This window comes from Chelonia mydas, chromosome 7, assembly GCF_015237465.2.
Source record: "Chelonia mydas isolate rCheMyd1 chromosome 7, rCheMyd1.pri.v2, whole genome shotgun sequence".
Classification (NCBI taxonomy): domain Eukaryota; kingdom Metazoa; phylum Chordata; order Testudines; family Cheloniidae; genus Chelonia; species Chelonia mydas.
This window is the reverse complement of record NC_057853.1, coordinates 106,956,723-106,983,410: the sequence shown is the minus strand read 5'-3', so window position 1 is coordinate 106,983,410 and position 26,688 is coordinate 106,956,723. Positions and strand designations below refer to the sequence as shown.

At 42.7% G+C, this 26,688-nt stretch overlaps 1 protein-coding gene across 4 annotated transcripts in view; it reads left to right on the top strand.

Annotated features, from left to right (window-relative positions):
• Nucleotides 1–26,688, top strand: part of GRK5 (G protein-coupled receptor kinase 5) — a 229,373-nt gene that overhangs the window by 70,839 nt on the left and 131,846 nt on the right. For all 4 annotated transcript variants that reach the window (XR_006292229.1, XM_027826655.3, XM_037905857.2 and 1 more), the window contains one exon: nucleotides 24,381–24,476. Coding sequence is in view for 3 of the 4 variants with exons in the window: in XM_027826655.3 (XP_027682456.2) it covers nucleotides 24,381–24,476 (96 nt within the window). In the remaining variant the exon portion in view is untranslated. The remainder of the gene's footprint in view (nucleotides 1–24,380; nucleotides 24,477–26,688) is intronic.

Below are 26,688 nucleotides of genomic sequence, written 5' to 3'. Positions count from 1 at the left end.
CTGTAGCTCACGAAAGCTCATGCTCAAATAAATTGGTTAGTCTCTAAGGTGCGAGCTGTAGCTCACGAAAGCTCATGCTCAAATAAATTGGTTAGTCTCTAAGGTGCCACAAGTACTCCTTTTCTTTCATCAGTTTGAAATTTCCCTTGCCAATTTCACATTCTTTCCCAATAATACCCATTTTTAACAGTGTGGTTTTTTTCTCTCCCCGCTCATTGTGTGAATGCTCACAAAAAAAGGGGGAATTGATTGATTACAGAAAGGAAACCGTCACAACGGATGAAATAGTGGCCCCATTGAAATAAATGGTAAAACTCCCATTGACTTCAGTGGAGCCAAGATTTCGCGCAAAGTGCTTCCAGGTGCAGTGCGGTCAGGTTGCAAGCTCATTGGGGCAGGCCTTGTATATACAATCCTAACACAATGGTGCCCCAGTTTGGTTGGCCTCTAGAAATTACTACAATACAAATGTTAATAATAATAAAGAAAACAAACCAAATAGGCAAACATATTTTCCCCTCTAATCTCCTTCCGTTCTGGTAATCTTGGAGCTTAGTGTTATCTAAAAACAAGTCAGACAGAAGTGGTTTTTGGTGGTAGTTGTTAAAGTTGATGGTGTCCATTTAAATATGTTGTGCCAATTTCTCATCCCAGATGTGCATGTGGAACAACTCTATAGATCAGTTAAAATCATTCTAACACATCTGAGGACAGAACTCATCTTGAATCTGGTAAATAATTGCCTAGTCTCTTTTGTCTGCAAAGCACTTTGAGGTCTGTAGCTGGAAGGCACTATAGAAATGCCAAGTATGATGTTGATTTTATTCTTTTTATTAATGCACTTTAAAAACAGATTCAGAAACATTTTTCATTTGGAATGTGAAGTCAAGATAGCTAAGTGCAAGCTACCTTGTCACCTGTTATTATGAAGAATGTGAAATGAAGTAAGATTTGCTATATATAATATAGGCTTTTTGCTCCTTTCTACTTTTGAATATATTGAACCAATAAACACATTTCATTCATATTTTTGAATGGAAACCTTTGCTTTTCTCATGCATAAAATGCTCATAACATCATTCTGTTTTCTTCTATCAGTATAGATGCTCTTCCACATCTTAATTTTCAGGGGATTATCACTCACCCATAGAAAGTTTCTCCACAGTGAAATCTGACAGCCAAAGGCTTATTCCTGAAGCAAAAATTTTTTTGTAATATCTGGGTGGCAGATATGTAAACTGGGGTTTGTATGCTCACACACTCTCTCTCTCTCGCTCTCTGTTTATTTTGTTCTTTGTTGTTGTTCTCTTAGGGCCTGATTTTCAGAGATGCTGGGCACCCACAGTTCCAATTTACATCAAGTGGAGTTGTAGGTGATCAGCACAATTGGGCTTTGGGTCATTATGGCTCATAAATATTGCTGCACGTGTGAGAGTTCCTACAGTCTTGGGCAACCATTGCCTGATTTCTAAAATTTCAGGAAAGAGGTAAATACATAAAAGCCAAGAAAGTAATTGAAAATCGAGGTATGGGCTGTCTGTTCATTTGAAAATAGCAAGAAATGTTCAGATTTGCAGTAAATGTGCTGATAGAATGTGTCCCTTAGTGTTTAGGTGTATTACAGTAACACCTGGAGGCCTCTGTTTGGATCATGGCCACATTATGCTAGGCATGTACAGCCACATGTGAGACACAGTAGTTGTACTGAAGAGCTTACAGTCTAAGGAGCAAAGGGCAGCCTGAACTTTGAGTTTCCCTCCTTTTTGTTGTTTTTGTGTATCTCGCCCTTAAACATTGTTTTTTAATGTTTAAAATGTTAATGCCAGCCAACTGAAATTATTCCCCCCGCCCTTTTTATGTTCTTATTCAGGAGGTTATAAATATCATGTTACACGGGAAGCAAATTCCCTTGTTATCAGATTGTTCTGTGGTCATTTTTCTTTTCCTCAAAAGCAGATTGGTCAACTTTATCAGTGCTCAGTCATTTGTTTCCTATTAAACACAAGCGATTAGGATGCTATTTGGCTGGCCGGGAAGAGCAACTGCCCTGTTTTTATCTGTAAACATAGCCTTAAACTGGAAGACACCTGAAGCTGGCAGGAAGTGAGATTTAATAGGGTTTAATGTCCATGAGTGGGAATAGTCTGTTGTTTCCCGGTAGGGTAGGCTAAATATCAACTGCCAAAAAAAAAAAAAGTTCATTTAAGTGCCCTTAAGAAGCTGAGCTAACAAATCCAAGGAGATCCAGAGTTCAGACTGACGTGCCTTGTAGAGCTGTGTCTAGATACCACAGGAGTCTTCGGTCCGTTCCGTTATGTTACATTCTGCGTGTGCTGCTGTGCAGGCTGAGTTAGACAGATAAGAGAGCTTGGATTTTCCATGTAAACTCTGAATTTCTTGGCTCTTGTGAGTGTAAAAATCTGAGAATTAAAACTATATGAAATGAATGATTTTTGTAATGAATACCATTTAAATGAATGGCATTACATTGTTACACCAGGGCATAATGGACCATGTAATATAACTTATGGTCACCTAGGTCTTCATCTTTGTCACTATCCTCCATCATACCCATTTGTCAACTTTACAACAGCACAGAGGAGAAATCTGACATCTTCCTAATCTGAAAATATCTTCCATTAGTTTAGTTTCACTGATAGCAGCATAGGAACTATGACACACAGCAAAGCATTTCTGATTCCATCAGCAGAGGGCAGTGATGCACATACTTACTATTCAGTTCATGGCAGCAAACTATCAAGTCAGTTTTTAAACTGCAACGTGGAATGAATTGGGCAAATATTTAATTTATGACCCTGACCCACCTCCCCTCGCCGCACAGGAATAGGTCAAGGCTTAGTGGAGATTCTTTAGTCTGTAAATGTACTGGGCTTCCTTCAGAGATGAGTGACAAAGGTGCTGCATGAATGCTAGCATGTATACAATTGTATGCTAATGCCAATTCTCAGTTATTTCCAGATTTTATTTGTTTAAATGGCAAAAATTATTAATTCACCAATTCTGGAAAAATGTGTGATAAAACAAGTCTTTTTTTTTTTTAAGTTTATTGAGACCAAAAAAAACCAAAGAAACAATAAACTCCACCTGCTACTAACTTCTCTTTTGTTGGAGTTATGATTAAATATGACCCTATAAAGCAAACTTTTTTATCTGAGTTAAACACATGAACATAATGGTTTGTCATGGACGTACTGGCATGACTCTTAAATATAGCAGTGCAGAAGTTGCCATTATAATTAGCTCAGTTAGAGACTACATAGATTTACTTAAAAAAAGAATGTGTCTATTCCCTGGTTGACATAATCTCTTCAGAAATACACTGTTAAACCTGTGTGTGTGGGTATAGTCTTTAGTTGCCTAATTCAGTGTTGTATATCCTTGTTGACAGTGTTCTATATTACAATTATTAATTGAGGACATCAACATGTCCCATGTTAAGAGGAATGATTTATGGTGCAAGGAATTATTTTAAAGGTACTGGAAATGATCAGATACACTGATACTATGTCTTTTATAACCCAGAAAAACCTCCTTCTTTGCATTTGTGGTTTAAATTAAGTGCTAGACTGGTTCACGTTTTCAGATGAAAAGAAAAGATGTGCCTTTCAACTTATTACACAACATAGCTCAGAACTAACATGACCAGCTTTAAATTAGAACCTTAAAACAAAGAGAAGCTTTCACAGTATTTTTATAGCTCCATTTTCCACATTAAAATCTGAATTGAAATGAGATTAGAAAACCTGAAAACAAAGTGAGTAGGCCTCATTCTCGCCGTGAAAGGTCATTACAATGGTAAATTGTTAACAGAGTTCACAAAATGTCATTAACAGGATAAAAATGTGCTCCTGGTATTTCCCATTTTTGTTATTTCTCTCACGATGACATTTACTTCTCAAAAATGCAACGTCGAAAAACTAGGCTTACATGGGACAATGAAAGAGAAGCATTTTCTGGAGGAAGGAAATCCCAAAGGAAAGCTTTTACTTTCTAAATTACTTTTTTTTAAAAGCATTTCCACAGACACATTATTTCTGGTTTTTGTCGCTCTTTGTATTTTCTTTTCAAAACAAGATGAAACCGACCATGCCAGATTATAGGAGCACAAGGCCCACCCCCCGAATTTATTTATTTTCTGATGTTTTTGAGGACTACGTTTGCTTTGTAATTTTTTTTAAAAGCGTACTTAATGAGTGCTGGATCAGGCCCACAGGACTTGATCTTGCTTCCACTGAAGTCAATGAGAAAGTTCCCTTCAGCTAACTTCAGTGGGAGCAGGATTTGGCCTCTGTTGATGATGTCAGAAATCTGAGATCCTCCTCAAATAATTTTGTTTTCAGCTGTGAAAAAATCGAATGTGGACAAATGCACCACTGTTTATGTGAACAAGATTACAAGAGAGGAAACCGACATTCATCAACAGTAACTCATTGGTCAATTAAGCTGGTGGCCTCTGACATAATGTCATTGGTCTTTGGGTAGAGGGGACAGATTCCTGTGAATGTCTGCTCACTGTCATTCCCCACAAGCTGTCCTAGAGTTTTCTTTACTCAGAGCCTTAGCCTTTACCCATCACCAGGGCGAGACATATGCTTTGTAATGAAAGTTGATAATAGACTGTCCCAGATCATGACACAGTGACCTATAAGAACGGCTATACTGGGTCAGACCAATGGTCCATCTAGCCCAGTATCCTGTCTTCCAACAGTGGCCAATGCCTGGTGCTTCAGAGGGAATGAACAGAACAGGTAATCATTAAGTGATCCATCTCTATGGGCTAGGGCAAACAAGGGGCAACCGCCAGCTGGCAAAAGAGAGAGACGGTGGCCATGGAGTATTTATTTAGATTCATAATATGTATCAGAAGTGCCTATTCTTGGTTCTAGGTGCCTTTGACGATCTTATAAATACACCCACGTTGTCCTGGATTGTCACTTTAGGCCAGCCCTGAGCAAGCAGCAATGAGTGAACTGCCTTCCCTCAGGAGTAGCTCCAGGACATATTGTGACACAGACACCCCTCTGAGTCCCAATTCCTTCCCTGCTGCCTCCTTGCTCTGGGATGGGGTAGTAAGTAGCTTTTAGCCTCTCCTGGCAGTAAACAATAATACCCTTTGTGCAGGCCAGGGAGCATGGGGATGGCGCAAAGGCTCCACTCATTTGCCACCCATTCCCTGCCCACCTACTCTTGAGTTGGGGAGTAAGTGGGGAGGCAGCAGCCTCTCTGCACCCGGACACAAGCTGTTTGTGCAGGGGTATAACTCCTGTTTATTCCCGTGCTTGGGCATGTAGTATAAGAAGCCATGATTTAGCCATGATTTAGCCCATAAAAATAACCTAGCAGCATCCACTCACGCTGAAATCAGAAACTAACCAACTGGAAATAAAATCAATCAACCCCATCTCCACCTCTTTAATATATTTAGGGGGAATTCAGTTTTAGGGGCGTCCAGTCATAATCCCACCGATGGTAGCCTTGCATCACTGGCTCCTCAGCCAAATATATGCACCAAATGTTGGAACCTGGGTGAGAGAGCTGGTACTAGAAACCAGGTCTCCTGGCTCCTAAGCCATTGTCCTATCCACTAGGCCACACTGTCTCTTCATCCACATAAATACCAGCCTGGGATGACTGTGCCCATCCCATTCCCAGCACCTGGGTAAAGAACTGGGCCCTGCAGCGTGCCCTGAAGGATGGGCTATTTGTGACCGTGGCGGGGGTATGTTCCGATATGAGGGCTCCCTCTTGGAGAATGCCCTGTCCCTCTTATTTTTCAGTAATTGTTCCTGTTTCTATTGTGTTTTTCCCATTGGCTGGGTCTCTGGTCATATGGTGCAGGGTCCCATGTGTTTGTGCATATACATGAAGCTTTGCCCGTTCTGCTCAGTTTGGGATCAGTTTTTAAATCCCTTGCCTTTTGGGTGCAGCGGGTCCAGGGTGGAAGTCAATACTTTACTGAGGTCCCTTCCCAGCCCTACCTTCCTGTGATTCCATACAGCAATAGGAAAAGGGAGGCTGAGCAGACAGCACTTGCCCGCATCATCTGAAATTAAAGCATAACCAACACAGTATTAAATCCCCCTCCCCCCGTTTTTTTTTTTATTCACTGCTTTCTGGCACTCCATTAACGAAGCAGCTAAACCCTCTGACCGGCTTGATCTGTAATAAGGCTCCTCTTATTTATTTCCCTGTCCCTCCTAATTTTCTCTTTTCTTTTTAGCCTTTCTTGTTGAGCCCTTCTGCACTGGTAACTATGGAAACACTCATGAATGAGTGAAAATAGTACACGGCTACTACTAACTTCGCTTACCAAAGCTCTGCCTGATCTTTTCATACAGCCTGGGGTATTCCGAGATGCTAGAGAACTGGATACGTTCTGCTCGTTATTTGCAATTGCAACCTGCAGAATGCTGTGACAGAATTAAGTGAACCACGGGCAGTGCAATCTGTTACAATTGGTAATCACTAAGCTTTTGCAAATTACCTCAGAATCTTTTCTCCAACCTTTGACAATAATGAGCCTAAATTCTGCAGCATAAAATCTTGTTACTGTAGTCTTTTGGGCAGTTTCTTCATTGTTCTTAAGGGCGGCGTTTCCGATGCTGTAGTATTCTGGAATGATTTAGCGTGGTGTATTGCAGTGATCCAGTAAAAGGAGCTATTGGGTACCTTGTTGCCAGGCAGAAGAGGGTAGTAAAGGAAATCAGGCTGCATAATAAATTAAGAGATGGCAGTCATGGGCAATGCCCAATCAACCCAGTGAGTGCCCATAGATTGTTTTTGCTGCATGTGTTATTAGCCCTTTAGTATCAAGGTGCCACTTGAGATCAAAGGGTTGCAGTGCTCCCAGAATGCTTCAACCCTTTCTGTTTACAAAGATGTCTCTCCCCATCTGGATCAGCAGCTACTCCGTCCCTGCCCTGCTAGCTAGCCAGCCAGCCCATCTTTAATCCACTGTGCATGGCATGTGGTGTGTCTGTGCAAGCCAATTAACTGCAGCCTCTCTATGTTTGATCTTAACTGGCATTTCAAACTGATTTTCATGGCGACACCCCCCTTCATATCTTTGCATATTGCATGTGAATTCTTGCTGTCTGTGGAATTAAGTTACATATATGTGTGTGCAGGGGGGAACCTACTTTGAAAAAATGGACCTGTGCATGGAAATGTTCCCCACCAGGGTGGCTGTGTGGGTGCAGCAGTGCTGTCGAGTGTTTACTGTGAGAATCTGGCTAAGGACTCGGAGTTCTGCAGGAGAGTCCTGAAGAGTACATGTACAATGAAATGATCTATTTTTGATGTGAAGAAAGGGGGAGCCAGTTCTTCAATTCACTCTGCTTCTGTGTCCTGACAAGGCTCCTTTAAGTTCAGGCATCAGTAGCCTTCAGTCATCACAGGGCTAACAAGCTGGGATCCACAGCTTTTGTGTTGTGTTGTTCTCTACTGGCCACCTCTTCTGATTGTAAAGCAGCTTGACACCTTTTTTTCCACACTTAGCCTGCTCCCCAGGTAACACAAATGTGTATCAAAGATCAGTGATTAGAAATGGGCAGGAGATTTTGAACAATAAGACGCTACCCCCAACCCCTAAGCTTGGTAGGCCCTGAACTCAAATAGAAACTACTGATACTAGAATGATGGGTTATTTGTATTTCTGGTTGACTCTGGAAGTGCTGAATGGCCTGAAAAGAGAATGTTCTGGAAGCTACTCTGAGCGGGAAGTACAGGACATTCTGCAAGTCAACCCATTCTCATAAGACTCCTAGCCCAAGTTTGCAGCCCTGAGAGGCTTGCATAGTTTGCATAAGCCTTCTGTGGAGTATCAAGGGGATTTATCCGAGCACCAGAGCAAGGACAATTCTAGGCAGGGCACTATGCAACAGATACAATGGCTCCTATGGACCACTGCAGTGGTGCAGATACACCACAGCTTAAGAATGCGCCAGCCACTCTGTCTCACTCCCACAACACCCACTTTCTCATACATGCCTATCCCATGCCGGAGCATCCAATATGCTGAGGCCTATTGCAGGAGATAGGGGGATGCAATGACAAGGATATTCCCTGCGGGCCCTGGGAAGCTGCTTTACAACATCTTTGTGCTGCCAGAGATAGTGAAAAAAGGGTTGCAAGATAGCCAGGAATCAGGCTCTGTATAGTTAGGATTGGATGTGCTGCATTTTTAAATGTTTAGAATCTGCCTCTCTGTGTGCTAGGAAGCAGGGCTATGAGGGGATTCAAGATGGAGGATCTTGCCGCTTGAGAGATGCACTCTGATGCCTCCTTCATGGAGACTTTACACTGGTTCTTTCTTGTTGTTGTTTTCCTGACTCTGAAATAAGTAATGCACATGTTGTTTTTTGTTTATGAACAAATAACAGTTGGATTTCTGGGGTGCTTATCAGAACATCTGCTGGCTCCCAGCAATTAGCTGGAACTAATAATCAATCAAATTAGGCAGGATATTTTCTGTCCCAGATCATTAACCTTTCATCGCATTTCATAAAAAGGCTTATTTTCTCTCCACAGACCTCCCCACTCCGTAATCAGGTTGATAGGAAATTAATTCTGAAGAGTTTGGTTAAAGGCGGGATGGTTCCTAAATGGAACCTCCCCAACACAGTGGGAAATTTTGGATTTGGGGCTGATCTCCATGGCTCAGGGATACCCGCAGTAAAAAACAAATATCACATGGATGAGGACAAAATGGGAACCTAAGTTCTTTTTGGAGACTATGCACAACAGATTTCTGTGGGAGAAAAAGCCCACACAGCTCTTTCTGACATGGACATGGGAGCCCAGAGTTTCTGAAGTTCAGGGCCAAATTTTCAAGTGCTCAGCACCTACCAGTGGGGTCCAGTTTTTCAAGAGAGTTCAACTCCTCTTTGGGTATCCACACAAGGGCCAGATTTTCACAAGTACTATGTCCCCTATAGCTCCCATTGTGACCTGAAAAGTCAGATTTCCAAGAGAGTTTTGCACCCACTGTGCTGAGCGCGTTCAAAAATCTAGCCACTTCTTTTTGGTATCTAAAAGGGACAAGAGCTCTTCTGGGAATTCTGGATTTCAAGACTAGCCCTGCAAACACTTAAACACATGAGTGCCTTTATTCATGTGAGTTGTGTCACAAGAGTTCCGTGCATACTTGAGTGAAGTCACTCACCTGCTGAAGTATTTTCAGGATCAAGTTCTTAAACGGTAGCCAGCAGCTCTGGATGCTTTACTAAAACAGGGTAATAAATTTATAAAGCAGGTTGTAAGTTGAAAAAGCTGTTGTAAAAAATGGTTCCTTCCTGAAGAGATGTTATCAAGCCCTTTACAAGCAGGCTGCGTGAAACCCAAGGTTGTGCTCACTCTTTGGAGAACTGTTAGGAAGATGAAGCTGGACCTTTATGTTCAGTATATATTCCAGTTGTGCAAGTCATTTAGGTAAAAGGAAGTGGTGGTGAAAATAGGAAATTGCACTATGTAGGTCCAGGGAGAACATTCTCTGGGTTCTTTACTTTTCATATGATTCTAATGCTGGAGAAAGTTGCCAGCCCTGAAGAACTGAGACCAATTTCTCCTCCCCACACATTCAAAACAGGCACAACTAAGGCTTCTACCATGCTGCCCGGCAAATGTATCAAAACTAGATCTAGTAAGAACATTTTAAACGGAACAGTTTTCTGTCAGAAAATATGGTTTCATTGAAATCAAAACATTTTGCAGGAACATGGAACATGTTGATTTTGATGATATTTTGAGGGAAAACAGCTGAACACAAATAATTCTTTCTCATGTTGTTTTTGTTATTCAATTATATTACAATGATTTTAATATTATATATTATATGTTTCACCGGTAGAGAGATGGGACATTTCACCTTCTTGAAATGAAATGATTTGACATTATCAAAAGAAAATATTTCATTATTCCCAAATCTAAATCTTCTGACATTTCTGTTCCACAAAAATTTATGAAATGTCAACTTTTTGTTCTGATTTAGAATGGAAACAAATTTGGAAATGCCAGTATTTCCCATGCAATAGAATTTCTGTTTTCTAGCCAGCTTTAATCAACCCCTGATCTGGTGAGGCCACCTGTAGGGGTAGAAAAACTTGTTGAGGTTTTGAGGCAGATCCTGTCTCTCAATAAGGACCTGATCCAAAGCCCACTTGAGTCAACATCAATGATCTGGGATGATGGGATTAATTACACCCTAAGCAAGTTCGCAGATGACACTAAAATGGGGAGAGAGGTAGATACACTGGAGGGTAGGTATAGGGTCCAGAGTGACCTAGACAAATTGGAGGATTGGGCCAAAAGAAATCTGATGAGGTTCAACAAGGACAAGTGCAGAGTCCTGCACTTAGGAAGGAAGAATCCCATGCACTGCTACAGGCTGGGGACCGACAGGCTAAACAGCAGTTCTGCAGAAAAGGACCTGGGAATTACAGTGGACGAGAAGCTGGATGAGAGTCAGCAGTGTGCCCTCGTTGCCAAGAAGGCCAATGGCATATTGGGCTGTATTAGTAGAAGCATTGCCAGCAGATCGAGATAAATGATTATTCCCCTCTATTCAGCGCTGGTGAGGCCACACCTGGAGTATTGCATCCAGTTTTGGTCCTCCCACTACAAAAGGGATGTGGACAAATTTGAGAGAGTCCAGCGGAGGACAACAAAAATGATTAGGGGGCTGGGGAACATGACTTACGAGGAGAGGCTGAGGGAACTGGGGTTATTTAGTCTGCAGAAGAGAAGAGTGAGGGGGGATTTGATAGCAGCCTTCAACTACCTGAAGGGGGGCTCCAAAGAGGAGGGAGCTCGGCTGTTCTCAGTGGTAGCAGATGACAGAACAAGAAGCAATGGTCTCAAGTTGCAGTGGGGGAGGTCTAGGTTGGATATTAGGAAACACTATTTCACTAGGAGGGTGGGGAAGCACTGGAATGGGTTACCTAGGGAGGTGGTGGAATCTCCATCCTTAGAGGCTTTTAAGGCTCGGTTTGACAAAGCCTTGGCTGGGATGATTTAGTTGGGATTGGTCCTGCTTTGAGCAGAGGATTGGACTAGATGACCCCCTGAGGTCTCTTCCAACCCTAATATTCTATGATTCTAACGGAAAGGCTCCTGTTGAGTTCAGTGGGTTTTGCATCAGACACCATGGCTGCTTTATGCTACTTTGGAGATGTAAAATGACATCTGAAGAAAAGCCCAGACATTATGGCTTTAGAAATGAGCAGTCCCATTGAAACTGGGGTCTGATTATATGAGCACCACTCTAGATGTTTCCATTGCCATAGAAACAATAGAATTACCAATCCAGTCCAGTATCCTGTATCTGACACTGGTCAATATCAGGGGCATCAGAGGAAAGTGTAAGTAACCCTGCAATAATCAGTTACTGTCTCAGAGAAAGTTTCCTCTCACCCAATGTTTCCTCTAATTTTTGACAGGCCGTGTGCGCAAAAAATTTCTTCTGTGCAAATTTTTGAAGCAGAGTTCAAATTTGCGTGCCATGAGGCAAATGCACCCAAGCGAGTATACATTTAAAAAGTTTTAATTTGCAATTTATGTCAATTTATATGGGTTTTCAGATAGAGACATCATAAGTAAAAAAAGAAAAACAAGAGTTTGTGTTTTAAATTTAAAATTTTTTTAAAAAATATCAATAAATGATTATCAGCCAAGAATAAGATATGTCATTACAAATGCATTTTAATTTCCTTATTGGTCGAAATGTCAAAGATTGCTAAACTAACCTTACTGTTTTTCCCTGCAATCTTTTTCATTTGCCCATTCAATATAAACTCTGTCCAGATCTATTAGTCCTCCGTCCAGCTGGTAACTCTTAATATACATCAGCATGTCCAAATGATCTACTTGTAAATGATTCCGTAGTTTGTTTTTTAAAGTGTTCATTAAGCTAAAGCCATGCTCACAGTCTGTACTTGATGCTAGGAATGTTCCTCCAATATCCATCAACTTTGCAAGATCCTGAAACTGTTCGTTCTGGTGAGCAAATGTCACCATATCCGGGAAAGTTAAAACCAATTGGCTTTTGATTCTTTCGGCTACTGCAAACTTGAAATCATTGTACTGACTGACTATAACAATCTCTTCAGCAAGAAAGAAAAGGAGTACTTGTGGCACCTTAGAGACTAACCAGTTTATTTGAGCATGAGCTTTCGTGAGCTACAGCTCACTTCATTCAGCAAGAAAGTCTTTGTATTTTGAACATAGGGATTTGACCTGATGAATTCCAAAATTGAAGTCACGCTTAACTATTGCTGCACAATCAAAAGCGGACCGCTCCTGGACTTCATCCTCTGAAAACCTGTCTGCCAAATGTGCACACAAGATGTTTATGAAAGTTATTATGGAACTGGTATCAATTTCATTATTTTCTTGAGAGCTCATATCTAAGAGAGCTTTAATTTTGTCACTCCATAAGACTGAATCTCCAAAGTAGTGTCTTCTGATCTTGTTCAATTTACCTTGGGCAAGGTGAAAGGCTTCAAGAGAAGTAAGACCCTGTTTCTGGAGCAGCGTGGACAGTGAAGCCAGCTCCGACAAAACATCATTCAAAACTTCTAATGTTATTTGGTATTCCATGGTATTCAGCTTTTTGTGGCAGTATTTAGAAACTGGATCAGTATCTTTGTCTTGCTCAAAATATTCCAGAAGAGGATTATAATTGAGAATAATTGCTCAAAGTGCCTAGATAACCAGCACTCTTGATTGAGTGGGCTGAAAGCCACTGACTCACATTCAGAAGAATCCACTATTTTCTGAAATTTGCATTTTCTCCTGGATGACCGACAGAACGCCATGTAGACAGTTCTCATTAAAATTTCAATGTCTCTTATCAGCTTGACCTCTTTCCATGGATTGGAAATCCCCAAGTCTTCCCGATGTGCACCGCAATGTTGCTGGACTAAGTGTGGAATATCACATTTCAGCTGAGCTGCCACACCATTGAGTTTGCCCAACATCACGGAGGCACCATCAGATGTGAACATCACCATTGTCATTAGATCAAATTGATGTTTTTTATAAAACTCTTTGATTGCAGACACTATTGAAACAGATCACATTCTTGCAATCACAATAGTCCACCAAACAAAGTTTTATAGTCTGCAGAATTTATGGATCTATATTTAAAGTAGAGTATCAAGTATCTGTTAATGGATATATCAGTGCTTTCATCAACAGCTAGAGTATGAAACATTGCCGATGCTATTTCATGCATGAGGTCATTTTGGACAATGCAGTTAATGATAATTCAAGAAATTCAAAAGCATAATTTTTACTTCTCCAGCTCGCTGGTATGCGAATATACTTTTCCATATGGTCATTAATATCCTGAACAGAAAGCACTGAGCTGTTCATTTTAATAGCCAACAACACACTGTCAATAAGTACCTTGATTTCTTCTGGGTTTGAGTACTTGCGTTCAAGATTAATTTGTGTCCTCTGCTTTTCAGCTGGACTTTTAAGAATCATGCAAAGCAATCCACTCCGTAAGGAATTGTTTTTGTTTCTAAGTCTTGTTACACCATCTATATGAGACTTACTTGACAGATGACGCTTTAAGAAATCCAACTTCCATACATCGTTCCACATTCTTCCTTTTGAAAATTCTCCCGAAGCTCTGGCATCTCGACATTATACACAAACCACGCCGTTGTCCTCATCATATGTGAATATTTCACGAAGTTTAACGAGCATTACACTATGTGACTTTGGTATAACTGTCTCTATAATCTCATCCAGCCATCCAGATTTAAATGAAGTCACTGTTCTTTTACGCTTTAGACCTCTAGACAGTGACATTTTGGGATTGATTTTTTTACCAGATTGGTTTATTTAAAATTAATACTTTTATTATATGGCTACTATTTCAATGTGCTTAACAGTGTGACTCAACAAAAGGGCAAATGGGAGATCATTCAGATCAGGATACTGGACGTTTGTGCATAACTCTGATCACGTCCATGCATCTGCCGCAAAAAATGCGGGAAAATGTTAAAGCATCATGAGTAAATGTATGAAGTCCAGTGCCTTTGAAAGATTTCAATCACGAAAACAACACTTACATTTGTTCATTTCTGGGAAATCTTTGCAGTTCCTTAGCAACTACGGCCAAGCATTTTGACTTATTCGCACATACCTGAGTTTGTACACAGCCAAATGAACAGACTACAAGGAGATGTGTGGGTCCCGACCATCCCGACGTGATCAACGTTCCACGTTCAAAATGCTAGCGGGGAGGGGTACGATTCATTGCCCTCCTTTCCCTTTTCCCCCCGCCCCCTTGTCAGCTAGTAGAATCTGACTGTGTTGATAGATGGTGGGCAAACAATGTCAAAAGTCGCCTGTAAATAGGGTGACCAGATCGCAAGAGTGAAATATCAGGACACGTTGGGTGAGCGGGGGTGGGGGGCAGAAAGAGAGCCACACAGCTCCCCTACCCTGAACCCACTATGCCCAGAGCCCCCCCACAACACCCCCACATTTCCACCACAAATGCACAGTGCTGTGCACACCACCACCCCTGCCCAGCGCCACCCTGCCCACAGCCCCATCACAGCTGCCCAGCACCCCACACAGAACCCCCCACTCACTATTTTCCCAAAACACACAGATTTCTCCTCCCTCCCTCCCCCCCAGGAGCTCTAATTGGGCAGGAGGGAGCAGGTGCAGCACACTGACACTCCCTCTGCCTCTGTGCCTAGGGGCCACCCGCACTGCAGGCTCCTGCTGGCGGGAGGGTGCGCCGCCGGGAGCTGCCCCAGAAAGCGCCGCCACGCCAGCCCCGGGACTTTGGCGGTGATGGTGAGCAGTCCCCGATATTGGGACAAAGGGCGTCCTGACCGATGTGCAGTCGGGACGTGGGACAAATGTGCGCACGGTATTTCGCCGTGTGCGTGGGGTTTAGGATCTGTGTGCGCACGCACACGCGTACAGCTTAGAGGGAACAGTGCTCTCAACCCCATTAATGAGATGTGGTTTATTCCCAGAGGCATGAGGGTTTATAGATCTTCCAAAGCACTCTTTTTTTAAAAAAAATTGTAAATCCATTCAACTGTAATTCTGGATGCTATCATTATCCAAATAAATGTTCAGTCCTTTCTTGAATCCCACTAACTTCTTGGCCTTAATGATATCTTGTGTCAAGGAGTTCCACAAGCTAACTGTGCATTTTGTTAAAAAGGAATTTTTTTTTTATCCATTTCAAATGTGGTACGTTTCATTACATTGAACATCCCCTTTTGCTTGTATTATAAGACATGGTGAGAGAAGTTGGCAAGCCACCTTTTTAATCTAATTCATTATTTTGTGTATCTTTTACATGTCGACTCCCCTATTAATCTCCTCTCTAAAGTAAATAATCCCAGTATTTTAGACCCTTTTCATACAGAGGTTTGTCCGTGCCTCTAATCATTCATGTTGCCCATCGACCCTGCCTATTCTCCAGTAGAAATGTATTATAAAAAATAAAAATGGTTCCTGTTACAAACAATTTCCTCCCCCACAATCCCATCCCTTCACCCTGGGAAAAATAAAACAGGAAGCTTATTTTAGCCATGTAGCATACTAGGGGAGCCCCATAGCTAATCTCTTTTTGGAAAACCTGATAGAATCATTGGGAATCTCCAAAAGAATCCCCTAATTTATTACTACCAATAAAATGAAGAAAGTTAGTGTTTGTGACTTATGAAATACCATCAAAAGCCCCGTTCTCCAAAGAGAATAAAATTCTGTAGCTACCATCGTATATCAAAATGCAAAAGCCAGAGCCACGATCTGTCAGGGGCTTCTGCAGATTCCTTTTTGCTGAGCATGGCTCTCAGACTAGTCCAAGATTTTGTTAATGTGTTTGTGAATATCACGGCACATTTGCACATAAATCCATCTGCATGTTGCTATAGATATACATGCTTGACAGTTTCAGTTTGGAAAGTATCCCATCACTGTTTGTTTGAGAATTAATGGCAGATGCAATTCACGTTCAGTCCTCCAGACCCAGAGAGGTGTGAATTTCCTGAATAACATCCTAATTGGAGTCTAAGCGCTTACAGTTATTTCATGGTGGCTCTCCATCATCTACACTGGCAGCTAGAGGACCAAAAGACGCATCACAATCTTACTACTGTTATTTAAAACCCTTCATAATTCTGGCCCACAGTAGTCACTGTTAAAAACTAAATATTTACCCACATTAAAAATTCCCTATATCTTGAAAAGAAATAACTGGTGTCTTAGATACAAGAGCATGGAAACTCTGGGTAAAATATGACTCTTTAATAATCACTTTACTTGAGTGACTGCCACTCAACTATTTCTCTTGCCCACAGTCTGATCAGCCATTGCAAATTGACTCCTGGGGCTTGATTTTCATTTTACACTAAAGGCCCTTGACACCACTCCAGCACCAAAAGGGGCCATAATGTAACCTACATTTACTCCCATTTTAAGGCCTCTTTTCATTGCCAGAGTCAAGGAACCAAGTATAAGTGAGAATCAGGTCCTGTGATAGGCGTTCTGTGGCCAAGCAGCCTAGTGGCTAGATCGCTGGTTTTTCACTCTGTAAGGCGACAAGGGGTGTCAGAGAGACTCAGACCCTCCCTCTCCACTGGGTCTCAGCCCAGGGCCCTGTGTAGGTCAACCCCTAAACAGGGGAGATGGGTCTTCCTCCTGGGGTTGTGGGGGAGGGGTTGTTGAGACCCTCTTCCCTGGGCTATTTCCTTCAAGTCTCTTTAGTTTGGGGCTTGGCACCTAGGGCTTATTTGCATGTTCCCCTTGGCAGGGGAGCCCTTACTTGCCCCAAGTGGCTGTGCTGGCTGGCAGGTCGCTGATCTGTCCCTTTGGGCAGGCAGACAGAGAGCTCCTGCCTCCTCACCAGTCAGCCCCAAACTGAGCCAGGCTCCCTTCATTTCTTCCCTCCATCCCCCTCCAGGCCTGGCATTGGCTGCAGGTATAGTGGGGGCAGGCCAGCTTAATCGAAAGGTTTCTTTAACTCCTGCTATGCCAGACAGCAGTTTCTCTGCTTCCTTTCAGGTCCTGAATTTTTAGTGTTCGTCAAGATCAGCTCAGCAGCAGAGTTTGCTTTGCTGGGGTACCTGATCTGTGGAACTTTCTGCCGCATAAAGTCTGTCTGAATCCCTCATTGGCTGCTTTTAATCCATATTTGAGGTCCATTCATTTCAGCCAATTTTTCTTTCGGCACTTTTGGGACTTCTAAGTTGTTTTGAATAGATTTTTCCCTGTAGAGTGTGTTCACTGGAGTGTGTCAGTGTGGTTTGCCTGAAGGCATGTTTGCTAGAGCCTTTGAGGGTTTCAGTTGGTGTCGACTTGGGAAGGTTGTTCTTTAATGTTTTGTATTTTAAATGTGTGGTGCTTAATTGCAGCTGAGTAGGCGCCATCTTCAGCTCTTCAGAGAGATTCTTATATGGTGTTGTGAGTGGGTGAGCCCCTGCCTAGTGGTTAGAGTCTGTGGTGGTAGCCCCACCTAATGGTGGGGAAACCCAGGCCCTCCCACTCCCCTGGGTTCCAACCCAGGGCTCCCTTGGGCACCATAAGGAAGGCGTCCACTACCTGCAGTCAGGGGTGCTGGAACAACTTGTATAGTGGGGGTGCTGAGAGCCATTGAACCAAACTGTAAACCCAGTATATGATGGAAACCACTTCAAGCCGGGGGGTGCGGGAGCACCCCGAGTTCCAGCACCTCTGCCTGGAGTCCAGCTGACTCTCCCCTTGGTTTCTTCCTACTGCTCTGTCCCTGCTTCGGGTGTGTTGTGACTTGTGGTTCTCCTTGCAACCCAGCCTGTGGGCCTCTGGAGGCTAGAAACTCCAGCTTCATGGAGCAGTCCTCCTCCTGGGGATACCCTCCTAGCATAGCCCTTCCGCAGCAGCGAGCGTAGGTCTGTCTCTCTCCACCTGCCCCCCGCTGGGCTGCAGCACCTCCTTTTTAAGCCCCTCCTCCCACTGCAACATGCCCATAGGCCTGCCAGGGTGGGGCCTCCCAGGCCCAGAGTTGTTCCTGCCTCCTCTCCTCCCCCTCCCTGCCCCGCCCCACCCAGTGTGAGAAAACACTGGAGAGGTCATACCAAACAAGGAGCAAATGCTCTCAAATTGCAGTGGCAGAGGTCTAGGTTGGATATTAGGAAACACTATTTCCCTACGAGGGTGGGGAAGCACTGGAATGGGTTACCTAGGGAGGTGGTGGAATCTCCATCCTTAGAGGTTTTTAAGGCCCGCCTTGAGAAAGCCCTGGGTGGGATGATTTAGTTGGGGTTAGTCCTGCTTGAGCAGACGGTTGGACTAGATGACCTCCTGAGGTCTCTTCCAGCTCTTGGTGATGAGCTGCCAGAAGCTGAAGAACTGGTTCCTTCAGTTGCTCTGGGTCTTCGGCGGTACTGAAGGACCCACTGCTGAAGGCCCGGAGCAAGTGAAGGACCCGCCGCCGAAGGCTCGGAGTGCCGCTGGGTGAATAAAAATTCACAGGGGAGCCTCCCCAGCCGAGAGCTAAGGCAGGACGGACAGGACGGTCCAGTGGGCCGCATGTGGCCCGCGAGCCAGAGTTTGCCCGCCCCTTTAACAGCTAGTTCTAAACCGGCTTCAAAATTTAACAATTGGTTCACATGAACCGGTGCGAACCGGCTCCAGCTCACCACTGCTTCCAACCCTAATCTTCTATGATTCTATGAAATACAAATGAGTATGTATTAAGTGTATTAAGTAAATATTTACACCCTGATGAAATAAATCACCAGGTCTTGAGAAATCAGACCACAATACCACCCAAAATTCAGTCCTTTTTGGGGGGGGGGGGGTCCTATTTATTCATGACTGCAAAATAGATAAAATCTACTAGGCTGCTAGTTCAAACCAACCCATCTCAGTCACAACTAGAAATGGTTGCTATGCAGTGGCTGTTCAGCAGCTCATGTGAAACAAGTTGGTTGCATCAGTCCAGTCTGTTGCCAAGCTGAAAGGTGTCTATATGACTGGTAGTACCCCAATTGTCAGTGGTAGTAGAAAGGCCAGTGATTAAATGGGCATGGAGACAATACCGCCTCTGCTGCCCTGGTTAGATCTTCTGGGGGCTGTGATGGTAAACATCCATGTACTACAGTGATGGGGACCATATAATTAGTCAGGTTGGATTAAGGGCAGTTGCTAGTCCTAAATGTTTTGTATGCATGTTTTTATTTAACATACATATAGAGAAAAGAGGTAGATTTGCCATAAGGGATCTGAATATCTGACACTAAAAAGGCCATGTATTTTTTCAGTAAGTTCTGCAGAGAGGAAATATTTTTGTTGCCTGTAGGACTGGATGGCATTATGAAAAATTAGTTTCACTCCTCAGTATGCCAGTCATTAAGTGAATGCACAGTCACAGCACTGAGATTTCATACTGTTATTGGCATTTCGCCTTGTATTGCCATCATCAAACTGAGGTTTCAAATCAGCCACCCCACACCCTCATGATAAAACTCACCTATAAAACACAGCAGGTTTGCCAGCTTTTGCTAAGAAAAGCTGCCTTTAAGATTGCAGATCACCCTGGCCTGAGCAGACAGCATAAAGACAGGAATCAAGGCAAGTGAAAAGCCTTTACTTGTGCAACCTGCACAATTACCAAACTATTCAGAGAAACCTTCCCTTTTAGCTTTTAACTCTGCCAGACAATTTACCCTGTCTCAGCTGTCTCAATGCATTATGTCCTTCAAACACCCTAGAATTACATTTGGAGCCAGCAAGTGCTGCTGCTGAGAGCCGAAAGGTCAGGTAGATTAAAGCAGTTGATCATCATCTTTAACATAAAGACGTCACAGGCAAAATAGTAACACTACGTTGCATTTAGCTTAGAGAAAATCATTCATCCGAGGAGGCTGCTGCTTTCTGTAGGATGGGCACCGAAGAGAAAAGAACTCACTGGCTATACCATGCATCAGTCACAGTTGCAACTAGGGACGTAGGAGCCCTTCCCAGATTGCGATGCAAATTAATGTAAAAAATGCGTCCTCCATTTTGTCTGTATCAATATATATTTTAAATCAAATGCATTTTAAAAGTCCTTCTGCCCCATCATGCTCAGGTTCCCCCCAACACAATATTGAAATTGACATTTCAGGTGGAGAGTTGCTTTATAATGTACTGCACTGCTTTGTGCTGCTACAGTTGGAAACACATCTTGAGAATTTCTGTGAAGGTGGCTTAAAAAAAAAAAAGAATGATTGATCCTAAAATCTTTGGCACATTTGTACTCAGTGGGACCGTTCCTTATCTGGTGTATTTTATCATAGCTCCATTGTTTACACCACCTGAGGATCTGTCCCCACAACTAGTTAATAAATATTTATATCGTGCAGCAAATTCCCATGGAAATATACCACCATAGAGTTGAACACTCAAAAGTTTACAATCTACAGTAAACAAGGCAAACACACACAAGACAAGGCATGAGACAGTAGTTCAGGGAAGAGAGTGCAATCAAAATTATCAGTGGTTAGAAGGAGGAAAACATTCCTGGAATAAGTGATTTTTACAATGGGGTCTGAAGAAGAAGAGAGAGTAGACGCTTAGGAGGCAGGAAGTGGGAGATATGCAAGTAACAAGGACAGCAAATGAAGTGATTCTAGAAAGACGTAGTTAGAGGGATAGAAAATGAAAATGTCTTTAGCAACAGCCTTTTGGATGGACTGGAGAGGGAAGAGAGGAGAAAAGGCAAGGATAGAAAGGAGAGTATTACAATAACTAAGTTCCTGTCAATAAAGAGTTTAAAGTCTAATTTAAGGCAAGAACATAAGAACAGCCACACTGGGTCAGACCCGAGGTCCACCTAGCCCAGTATCCTGACTTCCAACAGTGGCCAGGTGCATCAGAGGGAATGAACAGAACAGGTAATCATCAAGTGATCCATCCCCTGTCGCCCATTCTCAGCTTCTTGCAAACAGAGGCTAGGGATACCATCCCCACCCATCCTGGCTAATAGCCATTGGTGGATGTATCCTCTGTGAACTTATCAAGGTGTTTTTTCTTTTTCTTTTTTTTGGAACCCTGTTATAGACTTGGCCTTCACAGCGTCCTCTGGCAAAGAGTTCCACAGGTTGACTGTGCATCGTGTGAAGAAATACTTCCTTTTGTTTGTTTTAAACCTGCTGCCTTTTAATTTCATTTGGTGACCCCTAGTTCTTGTGTTATGAGAAGGAGTAAATAACACTTCCTTAGATACTTTCTCCACACCAGTCATGATTTTATAGACCTCTATCATATTCCCCCTTAGTCGTCTCTTTTCCAAGCTGAAAAGTCCCAGTCTTATTAAACTCTCCTCATATGGAAGCTGTTCCATACCCTAATAATTTTTGTTGCCCTTTTCTGTGCCTTTTCCAATTCCAATATATCTTTTTTGAGATGGGGCGACCAGAACTACACACGATATTCAAGATGTGGGCGTACCAAGCCCTTAAACGACAAAGCCATTAGTCACAGAGGCAAGAGAATAGAGAAGTGAGTTCGTCATGATTCAGAAAGAACTCCACTTTTTCCCATATTGTGGAAAGGCTGTATTTACATGATCAGAAGTACCCCAAATACTGCATGATTTTTGCAAAACTTCCAAAGCTTTCAAGCTTCCCATGTAATGTTCTGTTATCTGTTGAATCAACACCCCTTATTTAGTCTGCAAAATCATGTAGTATTCACCATACTCTCAATCTACGATTACATCTCTCCCAGCTCACTAACAATGAACTTGGCTCTGAATTAGTGACTTGACGTGTCATGGCATCTAAAGTAGAATTATGTGAATCGGATTTTGCGTGCAGAGACTGAATCACAATAAATACAGCACTGAGGGAAATCTCAGAAAAAACAGCTGGGGTTTCAGATTTAGAAGAATATTCATTCTCCGTGATGGCATAGCCTGTCTAATTGGAATAGACGCATGGCAGGTTCAGTGATGAGAGTGAAACTCTCCTCATCACATTCCTATACCCTTTATTATTGCTGATGTGGAAACTTTTATTGACACCCGTTGTTTCCTGTGGTGGGGTGTAATCATGGGGGGAAAAGAAGGTGAAAAAGAGAGAGAGAAAGAAAAGTTAGAATTTAAAATGCCAGGACAGAGAAAGAAACAGAGAATCAGTGTTAAAATATCCTCAGTAGGCTAAGCTAGTCTACATGTGAGAAATCGTTTAGCATTACACTGCGAGACAATAATTACAGCGTACTTGGCTTCATTATGTTTCCCTGCGCTGAAATGAGTGAGCCCATAGGTACTACAACCTCTGGAGATCCCAGTAAGTAGCAGAACTCTACTAAAGATGCTCCAGAAGACTCTAGAGCCTAAGAGAGAATGTGACCTAAAATTATTTGGGTACTGATTGTCCAGAATCCTCATCTGATTGGCAATTGTGCCATCTGTCCAGGAATCATTCTGCCTTGCCCTAAATCCTGGTAGGACTCTGTTTCCCCAGCCCATGCATTCTTTGTCCCCAGATCTTGGGTTCAAAAAAATCTGATTGTAAACATCATTCCAGTGCAGTTCCATTGGTGGAATCTGTGAGTGTAGAGAATCAGGTATTGTTACTACTGTGTCAAAACTGAAAAGCAAGGTGAGCGGGGAATGTAGGAAGGCAAGAGGTGGAGGGAAGGCAGGAGAGCGGGAGGAGTGTGAAGGAGGACGTAATTATGTGGAGTTGTGAGGAAAAGAGGAGGGGAGCACAGAAACTAGAGAGGTGGGAGGTGACATTGTTAAACATGCTCACGAGAGAGATTGTTCAGAGAAGGCAGTGATGCCAGCAGTAGAATCCGTAAAGGTGATTTGGGGGGCAGGTCTCTGGTGAGGATATGGGGGAGAGAGCGGCCCATGCTCACTCCGGGGGCTTGTCTGCACAGGGACATTCAGGCAAGTTAAGACGAATTAATTAAAGCCGTGAAGTTAAAGCACATAGAGCATTAAACCCCCATGTGGATGCGCTCATTCAGAAGCAAAGTGGCCTTTCAGTGAACAAACTGAAATTTTGTTATGCGCTATGTGCTTTAACTTCTGAATGAGAGCATCCACACAGGAGGGGATTAATGTCACAGCTTTGCTTAATTTTTCTCACCTCCCGGAGTAGAGAAGCCCTGGGTGACTTGGTTCGACCTGGAGCTTCAGCAGCCGTGCTTGGGAAGCTTTAGTAACCCACCCAAGACTGGTCTCAGTGGGAGCAGAGGCAGCAGCCTGCATACACCCATGGTACTTTGACTCCGGCTGGGGTTGCAGAGGCAGAATTCTGAGCAACTTGTACCCCAGGGGCTCAGGGCCTTAGGAACTTCCCAGATTCCAGGCAGCTCCGTGTGGGGAGTGCCGCGAAGCAGCCCACAATCACCCCCAGAGTCCTGGCTCCTGATCCTCAGTGGAGAACTATTTTTTGTGATGAAGTGATGTATGAACAAATATTGTATTATTTTCTATATAAACGGTTGTCGCTCACTTTTTAGACCCTCTGATGGAAGCATTTATTGTTATTGTCTTGCAATCCACATTTTAAAATGGTATTTAGCAGCAATACAGGCTTCAGATTAATTCCAAACTGCCTCTTATTTTTTGCAATGAGAAGAATCGGGCCCAAAGGAAAGGTGAGGGAGGATTGGGGGCGGGGGAAGGATGAATAGCAGCAAAGGAAAGAAAGACAAAAAAGATAAGAAAAGAATCTCTTCTTTGTATACTTGGGTGAATTGACTGAATTTTCTTGTTTTTTTCTTCTTCTTTTAAATGAATACTAACCCTACTCAGGAAGCAGTGATCCATAAGTGTAACTCCTAAAGGCAATGCCACTTTGAGATTATGGCTGTACAAATAATTTGAGGTAAGGACAGGAGGTGTTCACTTTTGACCTCCAGATCCAAGCCTTCCTTAGTTATGGGGCTTGGATCAGATTCAAAACTGGAAGAGGCCTGTTATTCAGATGTACCTTAGATGAAGTCTAAGGTGGTGGAAACTTCAGACGAATGTCTGATTTTAATGAATTCGCTTGGGGTTGAAATGCCATGAAAACAGCTCAGTTCAGCACTCTCAAACTTGTTGGTCTGGTCTGGGGCTCAGGCTGAACTCTAGGCTTCAGTAATCCAGGTCTGGATCCAAACTTTTCCTCCTTGACCTATCTCTGCCAATACAATGTTCAAATCTCAGTGTAGCCTGGGCCTTTTACTAACACAACACTGACTCTGACTGCCACTCTCCCAGAGCTGCGATACTCAAAAGGTGTTTATGTGGGCTGTGACTGTGCTAATAAATCTGAGTGAGAGGACAGCCCAGGTCTGGCTTGGGCGTGGCATTGAAAAAGACTATAATCCTGACATCTCTTCTCCTTCTTCTGCAGGGGGTGGAGGAAAGCGCAAAGGCAAAAGCAAAAAGTGGAAGGAAATCTTGAAATTCCCTCACATTAGCCTGTGTGAAGATCTCCGAAGAACAATAGGTAAGAGGCCTATTCTCTTTTAGAAACAATGCAGGAACAAAGTACATATTCTCCACACCTGAGCAGCTTCCATTTAGCTCCTGTAACTTCATTGTGCAAACAACACGTTTTTCTGTGTCTGAAGGAGGCATTATAAACTAACGTCGGTATTATGGGCATAGGACGCACTGACCATTACAACAGGTGCACATTTGTAAGGCAGAGGACAAAGGCAATGCCCCTCTGGTTGTGTGTGCAGGCCCTGGCAGTCAAAGGGGACTTGCGTTTAAAAGGTGTATCTCCATTAGACAATTCAGGGTATGTGTAACAGATGCTTTGGTTGGTCCATACGGGGGCCAACATTGTGCATAACAGGCTCTATCGAGTGGAAATGGATCCTTTTCTGCATCACCCCACACTGCCTTGAAAGAAGTAGCTCTATATCAGGGAGTTGGAGACTTGGTAAAAGCAGAGAGCCTTTCAGTACGGTTTGACATTAATAATTTTAGTTTATTCTGGAGGTAGTATGCAAATAGTAAATACTTTGTACAGCCAGGCAGACTCGCTCAGCAGTAGCCATCCAGCATGCATGTCACAGCACTGTCTTTATGCACTTTTATATAGGCCTTGTAAAACTTTTTTTTAAAATTACTTTAATAATTGTTTCACATCAATAAAACAAAGGTTTGGCATTGGAGTTTCCAGTTGCTGTTTCCACAGAGTATAATCTCTCCTATTCACATCTGGAAATTTTCTTGACTGCATCATTACTGAGAATGTTAATGGGTATATCCTTGTAAATTGCTGCCGGAAAACATGATGTTACCGTTCCTGCAATAAGGGGTTAACTTTAGCTAGCAAAACTCCTATTTTTCCCCTCTGACGTAAATCCAGACACTGGCAATGAATAAATGAAAGGCGAGAAATTGTAACAACTGAGATAGCAAATACCATAATTTGTCTGACTTCAGTGGCACTCCTGGGACTTGACCAATGTGCTATAGCATGATTTACACTCCAAATTTGCTGTGTATTTATGCAGGGAAAATATGTGGAAAGTTATGAAACTGTTTTCATGGTCTCCTCCAGCAAATTTCACTTCCCTTGCTGTGTGGTTGAAGGGAGCTAAAGAAGGGCAATGGACATAAAAAAAAAAGCACCTCTTCCAGTTCATGGACACTTGCCTACTCTATAGTCACTCAAACCTTGGAACAGTTTCTGAAGGTACAGAACCTGCTGGGAGCAAGGGGAATTTAATATATTGTCATTTGCACATGGAATTATCTCTGCTGTTGAATTAACCTTGGCTTCTAAAAGGGAAAACTGTACTGCATGAGACTTCCTGTTGCAAAGAAACACACAATAACCTTCAAGGAAGATCGTTAAAAATTCAATCTGTCTCAACTTTTATTGTTTCTGAAATTTTATATGGGTGTCACTTCTGACATTTATTTGTGGCAGTTCCCTTCTAAAATTTGTTTTCTTTGTATATTTTTATTAATGGACCAGAAAAAAAAAATGCAGGCAGAAAGTTTCCCTTGGGGTGAAGTGGTCAGATGTAGCTTTTCTGCAAAGATTATTTGTTCATTAAAAATTATAGTGATTGATGCATTTTTGGTACAGATGGAAATAAAAAGAAGTCCAGATCCTGCCACCTTTATTCCTGTTGAATAGCACTTTACCCATTGACTTTAATAAGACTATAGAAGGATTTAGGCACTACTCAACAGGAGTACGTCACAGTCTGGCCCTAAGCCTACTATCTGACTGTTTAAATTACTGAGGATGAAGATTGGATGGAGCAGTTCTTTTGGCTCTGTACTGCTTAGTTTTATACAATTTTGTGAGATCTTTAAAATGGATTTTTGGAAAAGATCTAGCATTCCACATGACAACTTATTTCCAAATCACAGGTCCAATTCTGCAACCTTTCCACAGGTGAAAAACCTCATTGACTTTAGTGGGTCTAGTTGCATGAGGATCAGTTGCAGGGTCAGGCTCTTGAGATGGAAAAAAACCCAACCCTACGTGTGATGGGCCACTGTGACAGGTCCTGTCACAGTGGTGTAGTCAAACAGGATCTGTGCACAGCTGATTGCTTTGAGATACTGGTAGTGATTTTAAGTGAGTTTTAAGCGTGTCTGGCCAACCAAGGCAGGGTTCTGGAGTCCCAAGCTGGCAGGGAAAACTGGCTCAGAGGTAATTCCAGCACGTCAGAGGACGGTCCCAAGGG